The 20,567-nt window shown below is 39.9% G+C and overlaps 1 protein-coding gene across 1 annotated transcript in view; it reads left to right on the top strand.

Moving 5' to 3' along the window:
• LOC104401296 (SH3 and multiple ankyrin repeat domains protein 3-like) overlaps window positions 1-20,567 on the top strand; it is a gene marked incomplete at its 3' end in the record, with an annotated part of 87,234 nt that overhangs the window by 15,737 nt on the left and 50,930 nt on the right. The window contains exon 8 of the mRNA XM_010020802.1: window positions 2,997-3,074. Coding sequence (XP_010019104.1) covers window positions 2,997-3,074 — 78 coding nt within the window. The remainder of the gene's footprint in view (window positions 1-2,996; window positions 3,075-20,567) is intronic.

The raw sequence follows: 20,567 nt of genomic DNA, 5'->3' as shown, positions 1-20,567 counted from the left end.
TCTTGTTTCTTACACTTATTTCATAGTCCCCCAGTCACTCAGCAAAATCTTACACAGATTATACGTGCCTTATGTTTTTCAAATTAAAAAGCCTGGGATGAAATGTAGCTTTCTTCAGTCAGTGGATTGGATTCTATATGAAAACTGTTGTAGTATTAAATCAGGTAATTAGATCTCAGACAAGAAACTTAATCTCATCTGCTGACAAGCCCACACTGAAGTCTAAAAAGCTATTGCATATTCAGTTTATGTATGATATAATGAATGAACAATACTAAGCTCTCAATAGAAGTTATTAGGTTGTCAGAGCTAAGAGGTGCAAACAGGAGTTACAGCTTTCGTAGGTAGCACCTTAATGACAGAGACCTCTGAAATGTGGAATTTCCATTGAATTAACAAAGGAAAAATAATCAAAATCATGTCTGGTGGTGAGGTTTTTTGCTTGTTCTCCCTGATTTATTCCCTTTAATACTGGAAGGATGGGGAGGAGACAAAACGGAGAGCTGAGAATGTTTCTGTTTTAAAAGAATAAATAAGTAAATGCAGTATTTAATCCAAAAAAGTTCAAATTCTACTTATCAAAACCATTGACTAAATAAACCACTTTGCATATTTGTTGTTACACTGCAGACAGGTTAAAGTTTGGAGAGTTTTTAAATGTGTAATTCTTCTGGTTTTGTAGTGTTGCATGATTTATTCTGATAAGCAAATGAATAATTAGTCAATAAGTGCAGTATTTTTCTTAATATCAGTATTTCTATCCTCAAGTTCTTGATCAAAACTGAGCATTTTAATATAAAGGGTTCTACAAACATTTCCAGTGTGTTTACTAAGCAGTATGTGCTGGCACAGTGGAGTAGTTGTTATTATGGGAATATGATACAGTGTGCAAACCCAGAATCATTCAGGACTCAGTCAAAAAGCAGTTTGTGGAAAAGTAACTCTGAAAATAACTTTATTTTTTTAATCTGGAGATCTTCCTCTAGATTGGAGCATATTGACTTCTTTTGGATACAGAACACAGGAAAATGAGAGAAACATTTTGACATTGGAGACATTGTTCTGGGTCGTAGGGTCATAAATGGTTTGGGTGGGAAAGGAGCTTAAGATCATCCAGTTCCAACCCTCTGCTATAGTCAGGGATGCCTCACACTAGACCATGTCACCCAAGGCTCTGTCCAGCCTGGCCTTGAACACTGCCAGGGATGGAGCATTTATTACTTCTTTGGGCAACCTGTGCCAGCACCTCAGCACCCTCACAGTAAAGGACTTCTTCCTTATAGCTAACATGAACTTCCCCTGCTTCAGTCTGAACCCATCACCCCTTGTCCTATCACTCCAGTCCCTGATGAAGGTCCCTCTCCAGCATCCTTGTAGCCCCCTTGAGACACTGTAAGCTGCTCTGAGGTCTCCACGCAGCTTCTCTTCTCCAGGCTGAACAGCCCCAATGTTCTCAGCCTGTCTCCACACAGGAGGTGTTCCAGCCTCTGCTCGTCCTCATGGCCTCCTCTGGCCTTGTTCCAACAGCCCCATGTTCTTCTTATGTCGAGGACACCAGAAATGCACATGTGTCTTCCTATGTGCAGAGATACTGAGAACACACCTAGAGTGCAGATTTCAAATGCAAGCAAATAAGACTATTCCAATTAATTATATATTATTAAAGTTACTATTTATGGGATGATTTTTTAATGTATCATCTTGTGATATGATCCATTCTGTGGTTTCAGTCTGTGGTGCAGGATAGGAAGTGTGGGAACAGAAGAGGGTGTCTTTTGGAGTATTGAATCTTGGGGAAGGGGTAGGATAGCCTCTTCCCCAAATATATTTACAACAACCTGTTGATGGAGGACTTACAACTCAGAATCTAGTAACTAAGCCCATTTCTGCCACTAAAATAGCTGACTTGTGTGATTGTTTTCTCTGGCTGCAAACTTACTGTTAAAAATGAAAGGTAACACATTGAAATACTTGATTAAGTGAAACTCCAATATCACAACATGACATGAAATCTGCAAAGCACAACAGAAGTAACAAATATTTCTGATAAGGAAACAAAACCATCTTGAAATGTGAACTGCTTTGCATAAGGTCCTATGATGAGCATTAAAGATGACAAGTAGGAAATACAGTCTTATATGGATCATCAGAAATTCTAGTATTCCAAGAACCACGCCAGAACCACAGAAGAGTTCTAGCAGATTATGGCCAGTTGTATTTTACAGCACTGTGGAATAGAGACTTCAGAAATCCACTCTTTTGGTCCAAAAAAGTTATTTTTAAGGGATTTTGTTTGCAGATTTCCTCAGTTCAGAGGGTTTGAAGCCTACTTTTCTCTTGTTAGAAGGGCTGTGTTGGGTTTCCACTGTAACTATTAGTATTTTTTAGGGGAAAAGAGGGAAGGTAAGACTGGTCAGTGCAGGGTGTATAGCCAGTATGAATAATTTCAGGTATATAAAAAAACCATACAGAACATTAGATGTTTAAAATTGAAGATAGGCTGGAAATAAACTCAAAATAAGCTCATGCAAGTGGTAAAACTGCTTTGTTTCATTTTTAGCAGTATGGGAGGATATATTCATCCCAGGTACTATTTACTGTACTGCGAACTGTACTTCCCTACAAAATAGGCAGAGGCCATATAAGAGTCAAACTCCAGTTTGAACTAACACATTTCCTGCAAAATCTGATTTGTCAGGTATGGAATTTCCATAGGACAGTTTCTTAAACATTTAGTAAGATGTTTTTACCTCTCTCATTCCTCTACATGTTTTCATACTCTCATAGTGTTTCTACTCTAACCCACTGTGAAGCACCTAAAGCCTTGTCAGATTTAAACTAGTATTTTAACAACTTAAGTTCTTGGATTATTTATTCATTTTGTTTGATCCATACCTAAGAAAATACATACCAAACAGCAACACATCTCATAGCCACAATATCATGTTAATAACTAAGGACCTTTATTAATGAGTTTACTCTTCTACTGTTTTCAGGAGAGCTGTGCCAGAGTGCTGCTGTTCCGGGGAGCTGACAAGGAGATAAAGAATTACAACAGCCAGTCTCCATTTCAGGTAAAAAAGAACACCCCTTCCCTCTGCCCTCCAGAGATATACACCTGTAGCGTAAGATAACTGTCAGTTTTAAAACTGTGGCTGTTGTGGAATGCTGTAAGTGAAGATGTCCTGGAATAGCTAGGAATGAGAGGAAACCACACTCCCTTAGCTGGTGACACTGTCTACGAGTTTGAGAATTATATGAGCTGTGCTGATAAAACATGAAATGTCCTGCAGTCAAATGTACCTTGCTCTGTGATTATCTCGTCCTCTGTAAGATAGATCTAAGGGGTGACCAGGCAGCTCAGCTTTGCTTGGCCCCAGTTGACTTAGCCAGAAAGAAGCTTTTCCTTCCTTGGGTGTGAGGCCAAAGAGCTGGGTTAAGTTTCAGGGTGGGATTGCTTTAATGCACTGTCAGTGGTAAAAGTTGAAGCCGTCATCTCCATCTCCAAAAGAAAACAAGTGTTTCTTCAGGTTAGTCAAAACTTACCAGATGATTTTTTCACTGTTTTCTTATATTGAAGTATTTTTCTGAAAGCTCAGTTAAAAATCCAAATGGAAGAAAATTGTTTGTCCAAAGGGTTGTCAGGTATGGCTGACAACCTTAAGCTCTTATTTCTGAAGCAGTCTTAATTAGCCTGGATTTCAAACATTCCTAATGCAAACTGACATGTGAGGAATAGGGATGAAAGCTGTAATGTCGTAAGAAAAAAGAACAGAAAGAATTTTTTTCAAGTTATGGAAAATGGTGCTTCTGGAAGAAGGATGGCACAGTGCTACTGAAAGGGACTGTCCTCCTGTGAAATGCGAGGGGCTGTTTCCCAAAATCAAGTAGTCTTTCAACCAGAAGGAATCCTGCTTTACCTTTGCTTGTTGCATCTTTCCCATTACATCCTCGCTTTGGATAATGCTGGCATAGAATTCAAAGATGTTCTTGCTCTTTTCTCATGCTTTGACAAGTGAAATAGTTGGGATATTAACTGTGTCCATGTGGGTCTCTGAGTTGGCTCCTCAAAGGTTATGTGTAGGTAACGCCTCTGAATGTCAGGCTTTTAAAACTCAGCCAAGTAATTCCATATCAATTTAACTATCTCCATATTTTGGATGTTTTCTCGGTGTATGTTCTGTATCCCAGGGTATTCAGAGTTCTGCCTGAAAATCTCAGCCAGTTCATTCTTGAGTTTTGGGACCATTTTCCCAAAACTGGGCAACAGTGCATTAATAGTTTAATTTCAGATGTCATATTTGAACTGCTGATAGTCTGCCACCTAAATATGTACTAAGCACAATCACTGCACATTAGAATTACAGAATGGTTAAGACATGGAGTAAGAGGAAAAACTAATTATTAGAGGGATGGGTTCTGGTGTCATCTCTTTACTCTTTACCTTTATTTACTGCTTTATGTCTTTGAGATTAATATTTCTTTTTGATTTAGTATTTAATGTGGGGAAGGTAAACGGCAGTTTCCATTTGTCTTCCTCTTTGTGCCTACTGTTCTTCCTCTTAGATCAAGAAAATACAGGGGGGAAAAGGCAGAGAAGAAAACATTTTTAGAGGCTAGAGCTGGTGGGTGTAGGGCTTGGAGACATGAAGGATGAGTAGCCAAGGCTAAATAAAATTAAGGGAGCACAGGAGACAGATGAAATAATTTTAGGAGTAGGGTATAGCTGTGGAAATTCATTTACTGACCAGTGAACTATGTCTAGGCCTGACGGAATAAAATCCTTTCTGTTATCATTTATTATATGTTACTACATAATATTACACTATATAGTATTATATGTTACTATGTGCTACATATATTATTATATATAAAATTATATGATCATCCCCCTGTACTCAGCACTGGGGAGGCTGCACCTCGAATCTGTGTTCAGCTCTGGGCCCCTCACTGCGAGATAGACATTGAGGTGCTGGAGCGGGGCCAGAGAAGGGCAACAGAGCTGGTGCAGGGCCTGGAGCACAAGTGTGATGGGGAAGGGCTGAGGGACCTGGGGGTTTAGTGTGGAGAAGAGAAGGCTCAGGGGGGACCTGATCGCTCTCTGCAACTGCCTGACAGGAGGATGGAGCCAGGAGGGGGCTGGTCTCTGCTCCCAAGGAACAAGGGATAGGACAAGAGGAAATGGCCTCAAGCTGCCCCAGGAGAGGTTTAGGCTGGAGCTTAAGACCAATTTCTTCACAGAGAGGGTGCTCAGACATTGGAACAGGCTGCCCAGGGCAGGGCTGGAGTCACCATCCTTGGAAGTGTTCACACACCATGTAGACAAGGCTGTCAGTGACATGGGTTAGTGGTGGCCTTGGCAGTGCTGGGGAATGGTTGGACTTAATGATGTTAAAGGTCTTTTCCAACCTGGTTGATTCTGTGATTCTATGTCACATTTCTGGTGCTTGGGCTTTTGACTTCCCCTAGCACGGACAGAAGGACTGGCACATAGGTTGGCTTTGTTTTATCCTTTCTAGATCCACATTCCTAAAAAAAGGAAATTACTCTATGGTGTCTTACTTTCAGGGGTAAGAAATGCAGGAAAAGTTCTAGTTTCTGTGGCTGGAGTGAGTAGAGAAAACCATGACACCAGCACTGCAATAAAGCAGCATTAAAATTAATTCTTGGCCATCTGTTGCTGACCCAGTGGATCAAACACCATAAGTGAAGTTACAAACCTGTGCAGAATCCCCTTGAGTTAATAGGGTTTTGCATACTAAAAATGTTTACTCATGTAATCAGTAGCAAGGAACATTGAAGCATCTCAGATGTACATTATGAGACCGGTTGTAGCTGCAGCATCTATTCCTTTGAGTAACCTCCATTATGTTCCTTTCTCAGAAATCTGAAAAGATGATTCTTTTGAATTGCTGCTTAGAAAACTGATGATATGAAAACTGTGCTATTCTGTAAAACAAAAGGATCCAGACATGGAGAAATTTGTGTGTTGCTTTCAAGGCCTGCCAAAGCGTTATTTATTTGGATGAAAATGAGCAGCAGAGTTTGTATCTAGCATTAGCTTCAATGAATGTAGTGTAATTTTACCACCAGAGAGGATGTGCCTGTGTTCACTTCTTACCAAATCACAGGGCTTATTAAAACAAGCACGGCTTTATCGGATCATATGGAGGGAAAACTAATCTGGACTGAACTCTGTGCCACTTTATTCAGGTATCCCACATTGTGTGCACATCTCTGCCTGGGATCTTTTCTGTGTTAGCAAAGTTAGTGTTGGAATGGCCTAGGCAGAAAAAGCTTGTCTTTATTTCCTAATGAAGCACTTAAGCTTTTATTAGCTATCTTTGAGGGAGCATGTTTCATCCTCACTGATGACTGGGGTCCATTAAGTTAGTAATCAGTGTTGAATACAGTTGATGTCACCCATAGCTGAAAGTGTCTGTGACTGTCAGCTGTGGTAGACAGTGCTCATAGGCTGTACCCTGCAATCACAGAATATGGGTCAGCAGGAATTTCATAGACTCACAGAATCACAGAGTGATATGGATTGGAAGGGATTGTAAAGCTCATCCAGTTCCAATCCCTTGCCATGGGCAGGAACACCTTCCACTAGAGCAGGTTTGGTTCAAGTTAGCCAACCTGGCCTTGAACCCAGCCAGGGATGGAGCATTTCTCTATATGTTTTTTTGTGGGGTCTTCCCCTCACTTAGTAAGTATCAATGTTTGTATGGATGCGAGGTCAATCACAAATCCCTCTGTCCTCCCCGTGGATGTTCCAGGTGGATTGGGGCAGTTCCTCCATCACTGTCTTTGGTCTAAGTGTGACCAAGTGAGGAAATTGTGTGTACTGTGTGTTTTAGTTAAAGGGTGACCAAGCAATGAGAGGTAGAATGAAACCCGTGCCACATCATTATATTCTATTGCCAGTTGTTTATTCATCACTCATTTATCCATCCTGTCCTGTCTGGGTAATCAAAGTACCTTACACACTAATTATTCTGTACTAACAGATGGAAAAAAAGCCAGTGGCATTACAGAGCTGCAAGTGCTAGTTAATAATAAGCTGTTACATACATGGGGCTTGGCCATTTATCCTTTGAAGTAAGTAAAACTGGAGCAGGGATGTGCTTTCCTTTGTAGGAGTGAATGGATGTGCCCTCAACCATGCCTGCTGTGAGTACTGCTTATGCCTCCACAACAATTCATTCATACCTTATGATAGAACTTGCCAAAACATGATGTTTGCCACCAACACACACTACACGATTTACAGTTCTCATACACTGGCTTACAAATGCTGAAATGTAACTTCTGTTCCAGCTATAGGTTAACTTCAAGGTTTCCAGTGGTTTTAGGGTTTATCTTGCCTTTCTATTGTATTAGAAAAACACAAAATACCCTTTCAGAAAAATAGGTTATCCATGATATCCTATCAACATCCGTAGTTTTCCACACATTACATGTGCTCCGAGATTAATGTAAAATCATTTCTTGTCTATCTGGCAAATATTAATCCAGTAGCTTGGGAATCTGAGTTTTGCAGTGTTTACAAACTGTTGATACTCTCTTGTGTAAGTCAAAATGATGTTTATCATGTTTTTCCTTTTTCTTCTAGTAGCAGAAGCTCTGTGAGTAGTTCATGTGATTTCATATGGGCTATGAAGCACTTTCAAGCTTTGAGCTCATCGCGCTAATAATTTGTCAGTGTTTTTAAAGCACGTGTGTTCATATACACTATTCTAAGGTTCATTTAGTGACACCTTTTAATGGCAGAGTTGTACCTGAGGATGATTTCTCTCAGGTGTACCTGAGTATTGACCGTTGCTGTCCCAGGTCAGCATGGGTTAGCGTTGTGCTGATGTTACATAGATGGCAGGAGGAGCAGTGGTCTACAGGCTCCACTGCAGGTAGAACTGTTCCTTTCAGTGTGTTGGCTGTACAGCTATTTTCAACTGCTCATATTTTTGCCAGGTTTGAGTCATTTGAAATGAAATTTTTCCATGCCTGGTGTCAGGCAGCATTGTTCAGAAAAACAAAATGATTCAGCTCTTTCGGTGGATGGGTGAGGGAAAACATGTGTTGTTTTGCTCATACTGAGAAACTCTGTTGACCCACCTCTCCCTGTCCCATCTCCCCTGTTGTGTTATGTTGTTTTGGTTTGTTTTCTTTAATTGCCCTGCATGCTGTTGGTGATCTCCATGTTAATAATGTGGCTGTGTAAACTGGTTTGCAGTCTGACTCAAACAGAGGGGCTCCAAAGCCAGAGTGCGTATTTGGATGCTAAGCTGGCTGGGGGGAATAGAGACATTCACAACTGGCCATGGGGAAGTGAACACTGAGCTTGGAGGTGGGTGAGACAATATGAGACTGGCTGGGAGCCTGAAAAGGTAGAGTGAATGGAGCAAGACCCCTGCCCAAGGCAGGAGGGTTGGAACTAGATGATCTTTAAAGGTCCCTTCCAACCCAGACCATTCGAGGATTCTCAGATTGATAAGGGTCTTGGAGATTTTTAATCATCAAGGGCAGAAGAGAAAGAAAAGGAGATGAGAGGGGAAATGGGGACTGACTGTATGAGAAGGGAGTCTTGCTTGGCTAGTGGTGCTGGGGAGGAAGCCTCAGACTGGGGAGATGAAACTGAGGGGCCAGGGAGGATCGGGCTCTCAGGAGGAGGATGTGCACACAGTACTCCCAGCCCTGCTAGTGGGCTGAAAAATCACTTTTATTATCCAGCATATCACTAGAATGGCTTCTCAAACCCTACTTCTGATTTAGGTTATTATAATTCTTAATTTCTATCTTTTGATGAAATTTGCAGGCAAAGGACAAGAAGTTATTCTGAGTTTTTTTTGTCTATGACTTTTGAAAGGGTGAAATCCAGATTTTAAAACTAAAAATCTGAGAGGTGCCTAACTTATGCTAATGGAGCAGATGAATTACACAAGGACAGGTATTTATTTTCGTCCTAATTCCTTTCCTGAAGCACCTGTATGAAGAATGCATCACTGAATATTGGGTATTAATGGCAAAAAATATAGCTCTCTTCTCATGCTGCATTCTGCCTTTAGTCAGACTTTCAGCTTTTGTCTTGATTTGAGTCAAAATGGAATTTATTCATACTTCCTTTGGTGGTTTTATTTTTTTTGTGTTAATCAGTTACATTGTAGTTTGCAGTACAGGAATAATAGGTAAAGGTCAGTTTGTCATGGAAAAGTGTACGGTCTAATTTGCACTTAGTCATTTGTCATATTTAGATGTTGATAGGAAAACATTTAAGATTTTAATCATATAAACTCACCAAAAGTACTAGAATAAATCTAATAATAAACTCTACAGAGAATGGCTTTTAAAGGCTTGGGCACAGAGGTATTAGTAACAGTTGCATTTGCCATTTTTAAATCTACACAAGTGACCATACCAGAACAAACTATGGATTTTTCCTTTAAAAATAAGGAAGTATGTGAGTATGTATATATGCAGGAATACTCAACATATATTTGTCTTATAAAGACATAATTAGAATAAACTAAAAAGTAGGAGTCTTATGGTGATATACCCAGGTGCAAACAAGGATTAGTTGTGATATGTTTTCTCATCGCTTGCTTTGAAGTGCTATTTATGCAGAGGAACACATGTTCTCCTTTGAGAAGCAGATGTATTTATGCCTTTGTGGTGTTGATATGGTATCTGCCAGGGTATTAGGGGTAATGTTGGCAAATGAACATATTCCTGAGAATAGCAGGGATACAGGATGTTGTTCCGAGTAATGCTTCCAACAGGAAAGTGCTTGATGGCAAGTTAGAGGTCACCTCAAGTGTCAGCAGGTTTCCTGCTGTTTGAAGTATTGACAAACTGAGGCAGATGCTTCTCCTGACTGGCACATGAAGTGCAATATCCAAGGGCCACTATTTGGTTCATGATCCAGCTGGTGACAGCAAAATAACAAAGCTGAAGTAATACTCATGCTGAAACCATGAGACAGCAACAATGCTTCTTCCTCAGCTGTTTCTGAAAATACTGCAGCTACTTTTGAAGCTGGACCTCAGCCCAAGGGGCTTTCATTAGTACTCTTGCTTGGCTTAGTAAGGACTAGGTATAACAAGAGAACAGGAGCCGAAAAATACATCTGGGTATAGAATGGGTTTGCAATCCAATCACCTCGATGCAGAGGTGGTTTGCACACTGCTGGCTGATCACTCCTAACCTTTGTTGTAACCCCTGTTGTTTTTCGGAAGAGAAGACAAATGGAAGTGAAAGGAAAACAGAAAGAAATGAGATGATGTGATTGTCTTTTATTGAGAAAGGCAAACTATTACCACACTTGGAGAGGCTAAAAATACTTAACTGCAGAATGTGTCCTTTTTAAAAGCTGTTGTTGCTGCACAGTTGTTCTGTGACTGTAAACTTATGGAGGAGTCTCCATAAGACCATCTTTTGTATTGATCTCCATGAAAATAATCCCAGGCCTTTTTTCCCACCTTTGTGCTTTCCCTCCCCACTCAGGGGTGTCCAGCTGAAATGCCTGGGGTGTTCCCACGTGCAACAGGATTTCCCTGGGAAAAGCAGTGTATCCAAGCTAGCTAGGAGCCAATCTGTTTTTCCACCTACTTCCAAAAGCTCAGAAGCAACTGAAACTGGGTTATAAAAGGGAGAGAATTAAGCAAACTTAATTGTAAGGGTCACTACCAGTTGTTGCCTCAAAGAAAGAAAGGCTCGTGTATGATTCAGACACAATTAGTTGTCATGGGCGAGGTTGCAGAAGGCAATGGAGATTTGTATAATCTTAATTATATACATATTAATATATATAAAAATATAAAAAGCTGTGTTTTTTTTGAGTTATTAATGCTATTTAGTTTCTCTATAAAATGTAGTACCTTATTACATTTTGTATGCTGCTGTTTTGTGTATGTAGTTGCTTTAGTGACACTGATTGAATAGTCAATAGTAATGAACCAGAAATATCAGGGGAACTGAAATCCACCTTTTGTGCTGAGGCTATTTCTACCATGATGACCAGGATGCCCAGCAGTGTCCTGCTGTTCTCTGGTGGTCCTCTATCTGCTTGTGTCTGGACGGATTGTCACAACTTCAGACAAGGTATAAGGAAGACATTTTTTATGATGAGGGTGGTGAGACACTGGCACAGGTTGCCCAGAGAGGTTGAAGATGCCCCATCCCTGGAAACACTAAGGTCAGGTTGAACTGGGCTCTGAGCAACCTGGTCTAGCTGAAGATGTCCCTTCTTATTGCTGGAAGCTTGGACTGGATGACCTTTAAAGGTCCCTTCCAACCCAAATCCTTCTTTGGTTTTATGAACTTGGAGTTCATAAACTGGGAAATGGTATTTTTGTGCCCATGCAGTGCTGAGCACAACCTGTGAGTGACACTTGGGGGTACTTTAGGCCTAGAAGTACACATTAATGATCGTAGTGATGGTTTGGTGATGTGGTGACTCTTGCTTTTGCACATCAATACAGGCTATTCAGTGTTAATTTCTGGCAATATCTGAGTGAATACTTGTTGCTTATAAAAATTGAGGATCTCTGCCTCTAGGACAGACTTAGCATCTTCTTGTGTTGCTGTTTGGAGAGAACATTCATGACAAGCAGTTGCATACACTGCTGTCCTGTGTCCATCTTCATCAGAGCATGTTACTGGCATTGACTTCTACAAGACTCCTGTTTGCAAAGGTTTTATTAGAGCTAACCCATGGAGTTTTGAGTGAATCCACCAAATGTATCAGGTAAAATAATCGTAGTATTCTATTAACCTGATGTATTTTTACCCTAAGGGCTTTCAGGAAGTGTTTTCAGCCATTCAGGTTAGCAGCTTAAGCAACACTGTATTATTAAGTGTTTGCAGAATTGAATCCCATAAACAGCTTTTACTGTGAAATAGTGGGCAGGATCCTACTGCCTGCTGTGAGTAGGAAGACATTTTGCTGTAAGTGTTTGAGGAAGAAGCTGCTCATGTAGCACATTTTGGGTTTTCCATGAGGTGAAAGGTTTTATCCTAGAGCAGCACAGACCTCTAGACACTCGAGCGGAGCTTTCTGTGTCGCCTGACATGTGCTGCAATGTCAAGAAAGCAAAACCTAGCAAGTAGCACACTTTCTAAAAGAGTTCAGCTGAAGAAGGCAGCACTTCATGGCGTTTTGATTTAGCATATTATGGAGGGGGGTGTGTGTGTGTGTGAAGAGAAAATTAAGTCAATTTTATTACTGGCTGTGTCTTAGCTGCTTTCGTCTGATGCTGCAACCTGGCTTTAGCTGCTTGCAGTAAATACTCCTTAGCAATTGCTGCTCGCCCATGTAGCAGTAATAAGGGTTATGTAATAACTGGCTTCTGATGGCTCTTCCCAGCTTGATCTAGATTTTCCCCTGGAATAAGTCTGTAATTGTAAATGTGTGTATCACACTGTTTGCTTTTTCATTTCAATTATTAAAACGCAAGTGTAGAAAGACACATCTTACTGGAGACTGACTTGCTAAGGTGGTGTTTTAGCAGAGAAGCAGAAAGAAGATGGAATCTTTTTCTCTCTTTTTAAACCAGATTTAACATTAAATTTCCCAATTCATGCAGAGACCGAGGAAGAGGCTTAATACAGTCTGTACAAAGTAGGGTAACCTAAAAATCTTTATTATTTCTCATCTAAAGAAACAGGAGGAGGTAAAAGAACGCCGCGAAGCTGCAAAGTTGTACCTGGGATCTTCCTTTTTTGCTCTCTGCCATGTTTTGTGGTCACTTTAAGGGACTACCCCTGTATTCAGTTCAACACTTTCTGGCAAGCTGGTTCTTGCATAACAATGGAGCCTTTTGTCATAGGACTTAAGTTTGCATTTCAAAGTGAGAGAGTGAGGTGGGTTAGAAGTGATTTGCTGACATGTTGTAAAGAAAGGACTTACATTATTTTATCTTGGTGTTCATGCTGGTTTTGCTTAATCTGAAGGTATTCACTCGTGGTTTATTGATGAATAGGAGTAGTTAAGTTTTAAGAACACAGTTGTGTATGTTCATGAAAGGCCAGTGTAAAATAAAATACAGATTCTGCTTTTAAAATCAGAATGAGGTTACTGGAAAATGAACAGGGCTGCCTAGAGGCGTTTTAAGTGTCAGTCCTGTGTAGAGTCCTGCAAAGACAGCACTGCAGGACATAAAGAGACTAAAAGGAGGTCATTCCCTGTGATAGCCTTCTCTTAATTTTGACTTGAATTCAGTAAGTTAGTCAGCCCTGGCACTGTTTCATGGCTACTGAGTGTATTTCAAAGACCCATAGGAACTGTAAAGCCTCTTGCAAGCAAAACCAGCATTTTAGCAGTGAAAATGTGCCAGCACTGTTATGTTCACAGTGTACTTCCTTGATAATACTCTGCTAAATTCACCTCATGTATTTGGATGCACATTGTTGTATATTTGCTTATTTTTAAAATACTATTTGCTCAAAAAGGGAAATTCCTTGTTCTTTTGAAGTGCCTGAAATTCTGTTTGATTGCACTGGAGTGGAAGCGTGTTCTCACACTTCGGATTGTTTCCAAGCCATGCTACCCAATCTTTCTATATAATGTCTCCTACTGAATATGATTACTTGTAATTGGCATTGCCTGATTTTAGTAGCATGCTGTTCTTTAAAGTTACAAAATGGCACACTGCATTGCAACAGATAACTTGCATTATGCAAAGTCTTTAGCACCTAATAGCTAATTGGCTATAGCTGAAAACAAGATGCTTTCTCTTCTGAGTGAAAACTTTGGGAGAGTTTTGGGAGGCAAAAATTGTTCTTGGGAGGCCAGTTGTCATTTTTTTCCCATTCCTTGAGCAGAGTGTGAGACACTGATGCATTCCCTCTTGGCCAATGTCTCAGCTGGGCAATGGCATTTTTGCACCAACTATATGGTACTTTCCATGAGGCTTAGACTGAAAAGGTGTGAAAAACGCTTTAAATCTTAGTGCTGCATGCAGCACTACTAGAAGTTTAACAGCCTAGTCTTTGGTTAGTATTAAAAGGTAGCCAGGGGATGAGCATGAGGTGGTCCTCACCATGGAAGCTGCTGACATTGCTTGGAGGACTTACATAAGGGACGGCACCAGCGCAGTAGGGTTGCCTACGTGCCGCGCTCTGCCAAGCAGGAATACTTTGACCTTAATACTAAGGTAGAAGCAATGGTGGCAAGCCTTTGTTTAAACAGTGCTAAAATGATCAAGGGAATGATGAAGAGCCTCAAAGAAATATTGGCCCTTTCCCATAATTTATATTTTCAGATGCTAAAACTAGTTGTTGAGCAAATGTAAGGTATCTATTTTAAGATACTGCATGTCAATATCTGACTACAGATGGCTCCATGAATCATAGTTGGAAGAAGGAAAATGTTAGACACTAAGATATTGTTGCTAAGAGATTTTTGTACACAGTATGCTAACATGTGCTGGCAAATTTGGGAACAGTAGCAGCAGCATGCTTTTGGAGAAAAAAAATTCAGTGGTGAAGAAACTGTCTTCAAAGGACTATTTAAAGGATAGTAACATTATTGTGCTTTGTTGTATCAAGAACTGATGAAGATGAACTTGTCTTTCAAGCAGATAACATACAGAAAACATCCAAAAGGTAAAGCTAATCCTGCTATCTGATGGACTTAGAAAGTGAAGAATAGAGAGAAAAGGAAAAGAAGACTTTGGGGGTTAAATAAAGCAAGTTTCAAGAAGATTAAAGGTGATGATTGCTGATATTTTGCCATCTACTGGACATCAGATATATTAATATACAAAGTTAGTGCCTTTCAAAATGCATAATGTTAAGTTTGTCTTACATTATCTAATTAAAATTGCTAAGAATTATTTTCTGTCCAGGAAAGAAGCATGTCCGAAAACGCTGAGTAGGATTTTTTACTTCTGATCTTTCAGAGCATTACTATAGAGTCATTTAGGGAAATTTGCAACATTTTATTGTCCTGGTAGAGAATGTGGGTTATTTCTGCACTTCATAGAAATCTTTACTGAGCATCATTTAAAGAAAAGATATTTAAATGTTACTGCTTTTCTTTATTCTATGTCTGTTTTGTTCATCTTATTTCAGTGAGTTTTACTGAAACTTGAAAATGTTACAGCTCAAGTAAAGCTTCAAAGTGATAAAATGAATTGGTAAAATGAATTTTATGAACTAAAACCTCAGTTCTGATATATTTTCAACAAAAAATATTATTATATGTACAAAATATCACCCAGCTATCAACTTCCGAAAATAGTAACTTGCTTTGGACACACTACTAATAGTTGTATTAGATCTCAGCTTTAGAACAGATTACTTTTAAATAAGTTTGGGAGTGTAAATGTGTGTCTCCATAATGTGAAACATATATATCTTCTTGAGGTCATGTCTCATGTCATCCTTATTATATGTATTCAGAAGTGTTCTTAGAATAAGAGAGTGGATTAGTGATATTAATAGTATATTAATCAAGCATTTGGTTTTATTTTAGAATGAGGTGAACGAAGAAGCTTCCGCTAATTTTCTTTACAATGTTGTAGCCTCTAAGTCAAAAACCAGCTGTAATAAATCCAACTATAAAATGTGGGATGATGCTTTTGCCCTTTGATTTTGGAAAGTAAAATACAGAGTTCATGAATATTCAGCATTTCTGTTTGAGATTATACGGCTATTGTAGCTGTACAGAATTTTCCAACTAGTTCAGAAAAAAAACCCCTTTTTTTTGTATGTATTGAATTCTTAATGTCTCCTCTAACTGAAAGTACCTGAAGTCTATGTTGTGATTTGAGCTCTGAACAATAGTTGCCAAATTATCGCATTTTGCCAACGTATTACAAGAGAATGTATTTCCAAAGCAGACTGAGTTCTAGATATGTTCTTTTATTTCTTGAACAAGTAAACACGCCTGCATGTACAAGCTCTCTGAAATCATGCACAAAACCAATAGTGTTTGATGGATACATTTTTCTCCCACACCTATGGAAAAGAAATTTGGAACGCAGCTTGCTTCTTGCTTTTGCAAACCGAACTCCATCTGTACCACTGAAGAGAGCTTTAAAATCTACATGCTGCTCGTGTATGAGAGCAACTAACGCAAACTGATTTCAGATCTCGTTGTCGGAGGCTGCAGGGTGTGCTGTATGATTTTGTATCACTATTTATCGGGGATGGAACCTCATGGTGCTGTGTGAGAGACAAGTCTTTGCTTTTGACAACCTAAATTTGACTTTCTGATGTCCTTGTGGGTGACCACTGCGTATCTGATGGGATGCTGGGACAGACTTCAGGGTGGCTCTAGGCTCCAAAAAGCCTTTACTACTTTGTTGTATTGGGGAGAGCTTTTCTTTACAGAGGACACTGTAGAAATGCATTGAAGCTGAACTATGGTGCCTTTTCAGTGCCCCACATTGAGGACCATTAGATTTTGATGTCAAATCAGGGAGATGTCTGTCTCAAAAGGTTGTCATGATAATGGAATGGTTTATTTTGCTGTAAAATTATCACCTCTTGATACAGAAACTATTCGGTGAATTGTTGATATGATTTTTGGTCTGGAAAATGATGGTTATTAAAAATGACAACATTTGTTGTATTTTTAATATTAAGAAAACACATCCTAATTATGACACATGGAAGAGCTTTTCTGTCAAGTCTTTTGATTAAGGAAGTGATCCCAACCATTCCTTGTAAATTCACTTGTGTTAATCCTCCCAAGTCTCTGCTGATTGTGAATCCTGTTGTGTAACAATTGTGACTGCTTGACTTGTGTTTAAATAATAGAGTCCTCAGTGGTAAAGTAATAGAGTTATTGTTAAAATAGTAGAGTCCTCAGTGGTAAAATAATAGTGTTAAAATAATAGAGTTAAATATTAATGTTAAAATAATAGAGTTAAAATAATACAGTTAAAATAATAGAGTCCTCAGTGGTAGAATAGATAATTTATTGGTTTATAAGTCTGTGATTCAAGTGGAAGGCAGTTTCTGGAGAGCCTTATGGTTACAGTCTCATTTAGAGGGTTGTTGCACCCCTTCCAGTGCCACCTGAAGATGGGAACACGTAGGGTAGTTGTCCTCAGAGTATCCTGTGTGTCCATGTGTGTTTCTGCTCCTTGGCTGAGACTCTAAGCAAAGTCATGACTGAAGTTGCATTTTGTCCTGGGATAGAACTGTCCCCTTTAATGTAGAAGTGCCATACCTGTACTCACTGCAATTCCAAGATTTCCTGAAAGACCGTCATTTGGTGAGCACTGCTGGGTGGCGGAGACAGTGGAAGGATGAAACTTCAGCCCTGAAGGAAAGAATAATGGAATGTACTTCCATCAGGAAAGAGATTTGTGAAAGATAAGGGGGAGAAAAAGCTGGCAGAGAGTGCTGCCTGCTTTATCATGACCTGCTGCTCGTGAACTGCAGCTACAGCTCTGCAGCCCAAACAGCTTCCTCTGCTGTTTCCATTTAGGCAGAGCATTCTAAAGCTTCATGTCTTGCCTGGTCTAAGATTCAAGCACAGAAGGAACCTCAGCAGCCTTGATTGAGAGTTGGACAGAAATGAACTAAGAGGCGCTCTCCTCACTCCCATGTAGAAAATTTGTCCAAGTTCATTGGCTGGATTTAAGAGGGGACAACTTCAATTTCTCTCTTTAATACTGTTTCTTAGAGCAGTTTGTTCCAAAGAGCGATAATGTAATTTGGTTTTGGTGCTTGCCTTTCAGGGACTAACCTATAAAGCTCAAAAATTGTATTTGCTAACAGGCTACAAAGATCTTGCTCTAATTTAATATAACTTCTACCTGTGATACATTTCAAGAGTGGAAAAAAATCAATTGTGAAAGGTTAGTGACAGGTAAAGTGTATATATAATTTCCAATTTCCCGAAAGGAACAAAGCACTGCATTAATCACAATCACAAAATCTACCTACTTGAATGTAAGTAATTGATATAATGAGAACTGCATTTATGAGGCTGAACTGAGACTGTGAGTCAGTGCTGCATCTGGTCCGGAGTCTGAAAACGTTAAGAAGCTCTGTCTCATTGAAGACAGAGTGACACTGTAACCGTTCATCTGTCAGGTAGCACTGTTTATACAAAGTACTCTTATTTGTCATTATTTAAACTAAATTTCTTTGGGGAACAGGAATCAGGAAAGCAGAACTAACCAGATGGGTCAAATATTTAATTTCTGAATTGACTTCTGAAAGCCAGCTTAAAACTGCCTGTATCCAGATGGAACGTTTCTGACTGTAAATATCAGAAGACCAGAGGGTGAGAATAATGCTGTGCCAGGAGAAAGAAATCCCCTTCTTGAGGTGCCTCACCAGTTAGGAGGGTTTCACTCCTCATCCAGTGCCCTTTGCTGGCCAAGTCATGGGGTGCCCCGTCTGCTGCTGGCTCCCCCCAGTCTCAGTGTCACAGCTGCTTCATTCATTCAGGTTTCTACTTCACTGAGCTGTCACTTAGTTACTAAGCATAGCAACTAGCCAAGTGTCAGTTAAACTCCTTCCCTTCCTCGCTCAGCTGGTGGCAGAGCATCTGGCATTGCCCGGCGTGGCAAAGAGTAATGTGCTGTAACCGGTTGCGTCGTTTGATAGAAACATCTGTCTGTGAGTCAGGGAGACCATGGGTTTGAGTCTAAAAAGCTTTGCTTCTACTGAGGTAGAGCAAAGTTCCATATAAATACGCAGCTTCTGGTCACACTCTGCATTAGGTGCCCTGACAGTGACAGCCAGTTCTGCTCCGCTGCCTTCCCAGTGAGTTGTTAACCCTGTGGCTTCGCGTTGACAGCCCTCCGTGTGTCACAGCTGTGACCTGTGCCAGTGGCTCCATTAACTTTTGTTATGATGACATTATGAAGACAGCATATTATGGAAGTAGGTGATCCCACCAGTCTAGGTGGGTTTACTCTACTTTCTTTTTATGTTGTATGAGTAATCTCTTGGTAAGATAGGTCTTCCTGCTTAGCTTTACTTTCTGCTCACTTCCTGTTGTTAGCATATGTACTTATTCACACCTGCCATGTATGTTATCAAATCTAATTTGAAAATAATTAGGTGCCCATGTTAACACCCTTAACATGGGGTCAGTTAAACTTGAAAGGGAGGGAGTTGATAATTGATTCTCTTTAGTTACTGTCATTCATATAAAACCGCCTCTAATGATGATTATAAAAAAAAGGAACCAAGAGTGATCTTGTTCTCTGGATTGTACAGTAGAAGCATGGCAGAGATCCCAACCAAATGGCAGCGCAGCAGAGAAGGATCCTGCTTTGAGTCTGCAGGAGCTTATGCAGGAACTACTTTGTCTTCCTTTTTAGCTGGACTCTGATTGACACCGTGCTGTGGCGCTGCAGGTGCTGTCTGATTCTGGAGCTGATGCAAAATAAATACACCCTTTAGAAATAGGGCAAAGCCCCCCAGGTTTTAGTGGAAATTGTAGATGGGTGATTTATTGGTATAATTTTTTTAAGGAGATTCATAAACAGAATTTATCAGATTCAGAGAACAAGGTGACATGCAGATCTGTGATGTAAGATAAGCGTCTTTGTGGCAAAAGCACGAAATGAAAGGCCATTTGCTGCAGGAATGAAAGAACCTGGTTTATAGTAAGGCTGCTGGATAGGCAGGTTTTAAAAGCTGCAATTTTTGAAGGCTCAGCATAACAGAGTCTGTAAGTAGCTGGTAGCTGCAAAGTGCTACCTCCAGCCTTTCACGGCAGTATTTCATGTCTGCAGACATGCATGTGCTGCGTTTGGATGACTGGAATCCAGTTCCTGCTGGAATTGGAAAAAACCTTTGCTGGCTGTGCTACTTTTCACTGCTAGGAAGAGATGTGATTGGGGAAAAAACCCCAACAAAACCTTCTTTCCTGCCATAACCTCTCAATCAGAAATCTAGCACTTGACTGCAAAACATCCTGAAAAGCAAAATACAGCTATTTAAAACCACATCAATTATGAAGTGTGTAGAGAATCAAACTAGTTTTTTCTGCAAAGTTACTACATTAGAATGTGTTTTTCCTAAAGTACAAAGAATTTAAGTACAAATATAGAGCTTCAGTTTGGTTCTGCTTTACTTTTCATCTTAACTGAGGGGAGATGGAGACTTTGCACTGCCTGAATTTGGGTCAAGCCCTGGATCTTGTGAAGACCATTCCCTTGTCCTAATGTGTTCATGCTTACAGTTTCATTTGGCCACTCTAAATGGTTCAGGACACATTTTACTGGGAAATGGCTGTGGTCTCTGTGCTTTGTGCTTTCCAACTATAAAAACTGAATGAGGATAATTTTGTATCTTTCTGATTTTCTCTGCCTTCACTTTCTCCCACACTCTTTACCCATCAAATTCAAGTGAAGTACATTGACATTGTGCCAAGAAATATTTGTACTTTTTAATTTTTCCTTGCCTTCTTTAGATCTTAACATATTTTTCCTTCCTTTTTGCTGTAAGAATTTTGCATGCTGTTTTTAGTGAATTGAAGTAAATGAAATGGAGAGAAATGGTACCCTGAGCTGCTGAATCGAGTGTTTGAATCAGAAGCAAGTACAGGAACAATTCTCTGTCAAGCTGTCTCTTAGTTATGTGGCAATATCTTT

The sequence above is a fragment of the Nestor notabilis genome, unplaced genomic scaffold (genome assembly GCF_000696875.1).
Source record: "Nestor notabilis isolate BGI_N333 unplaced genomic scaffold, ASM69687v1 scaffold2348, whole genome shotgun sequence".
Taxonomy (NCBI): Eukaryota; Metazoa; Chordata; class Aves; order Psittaciformes; family Psittacidae; genus Nestor; species Nestor notabilis.
This window is presented reverse-complemented; position numbering and strand designations above follow the sequence as displayed.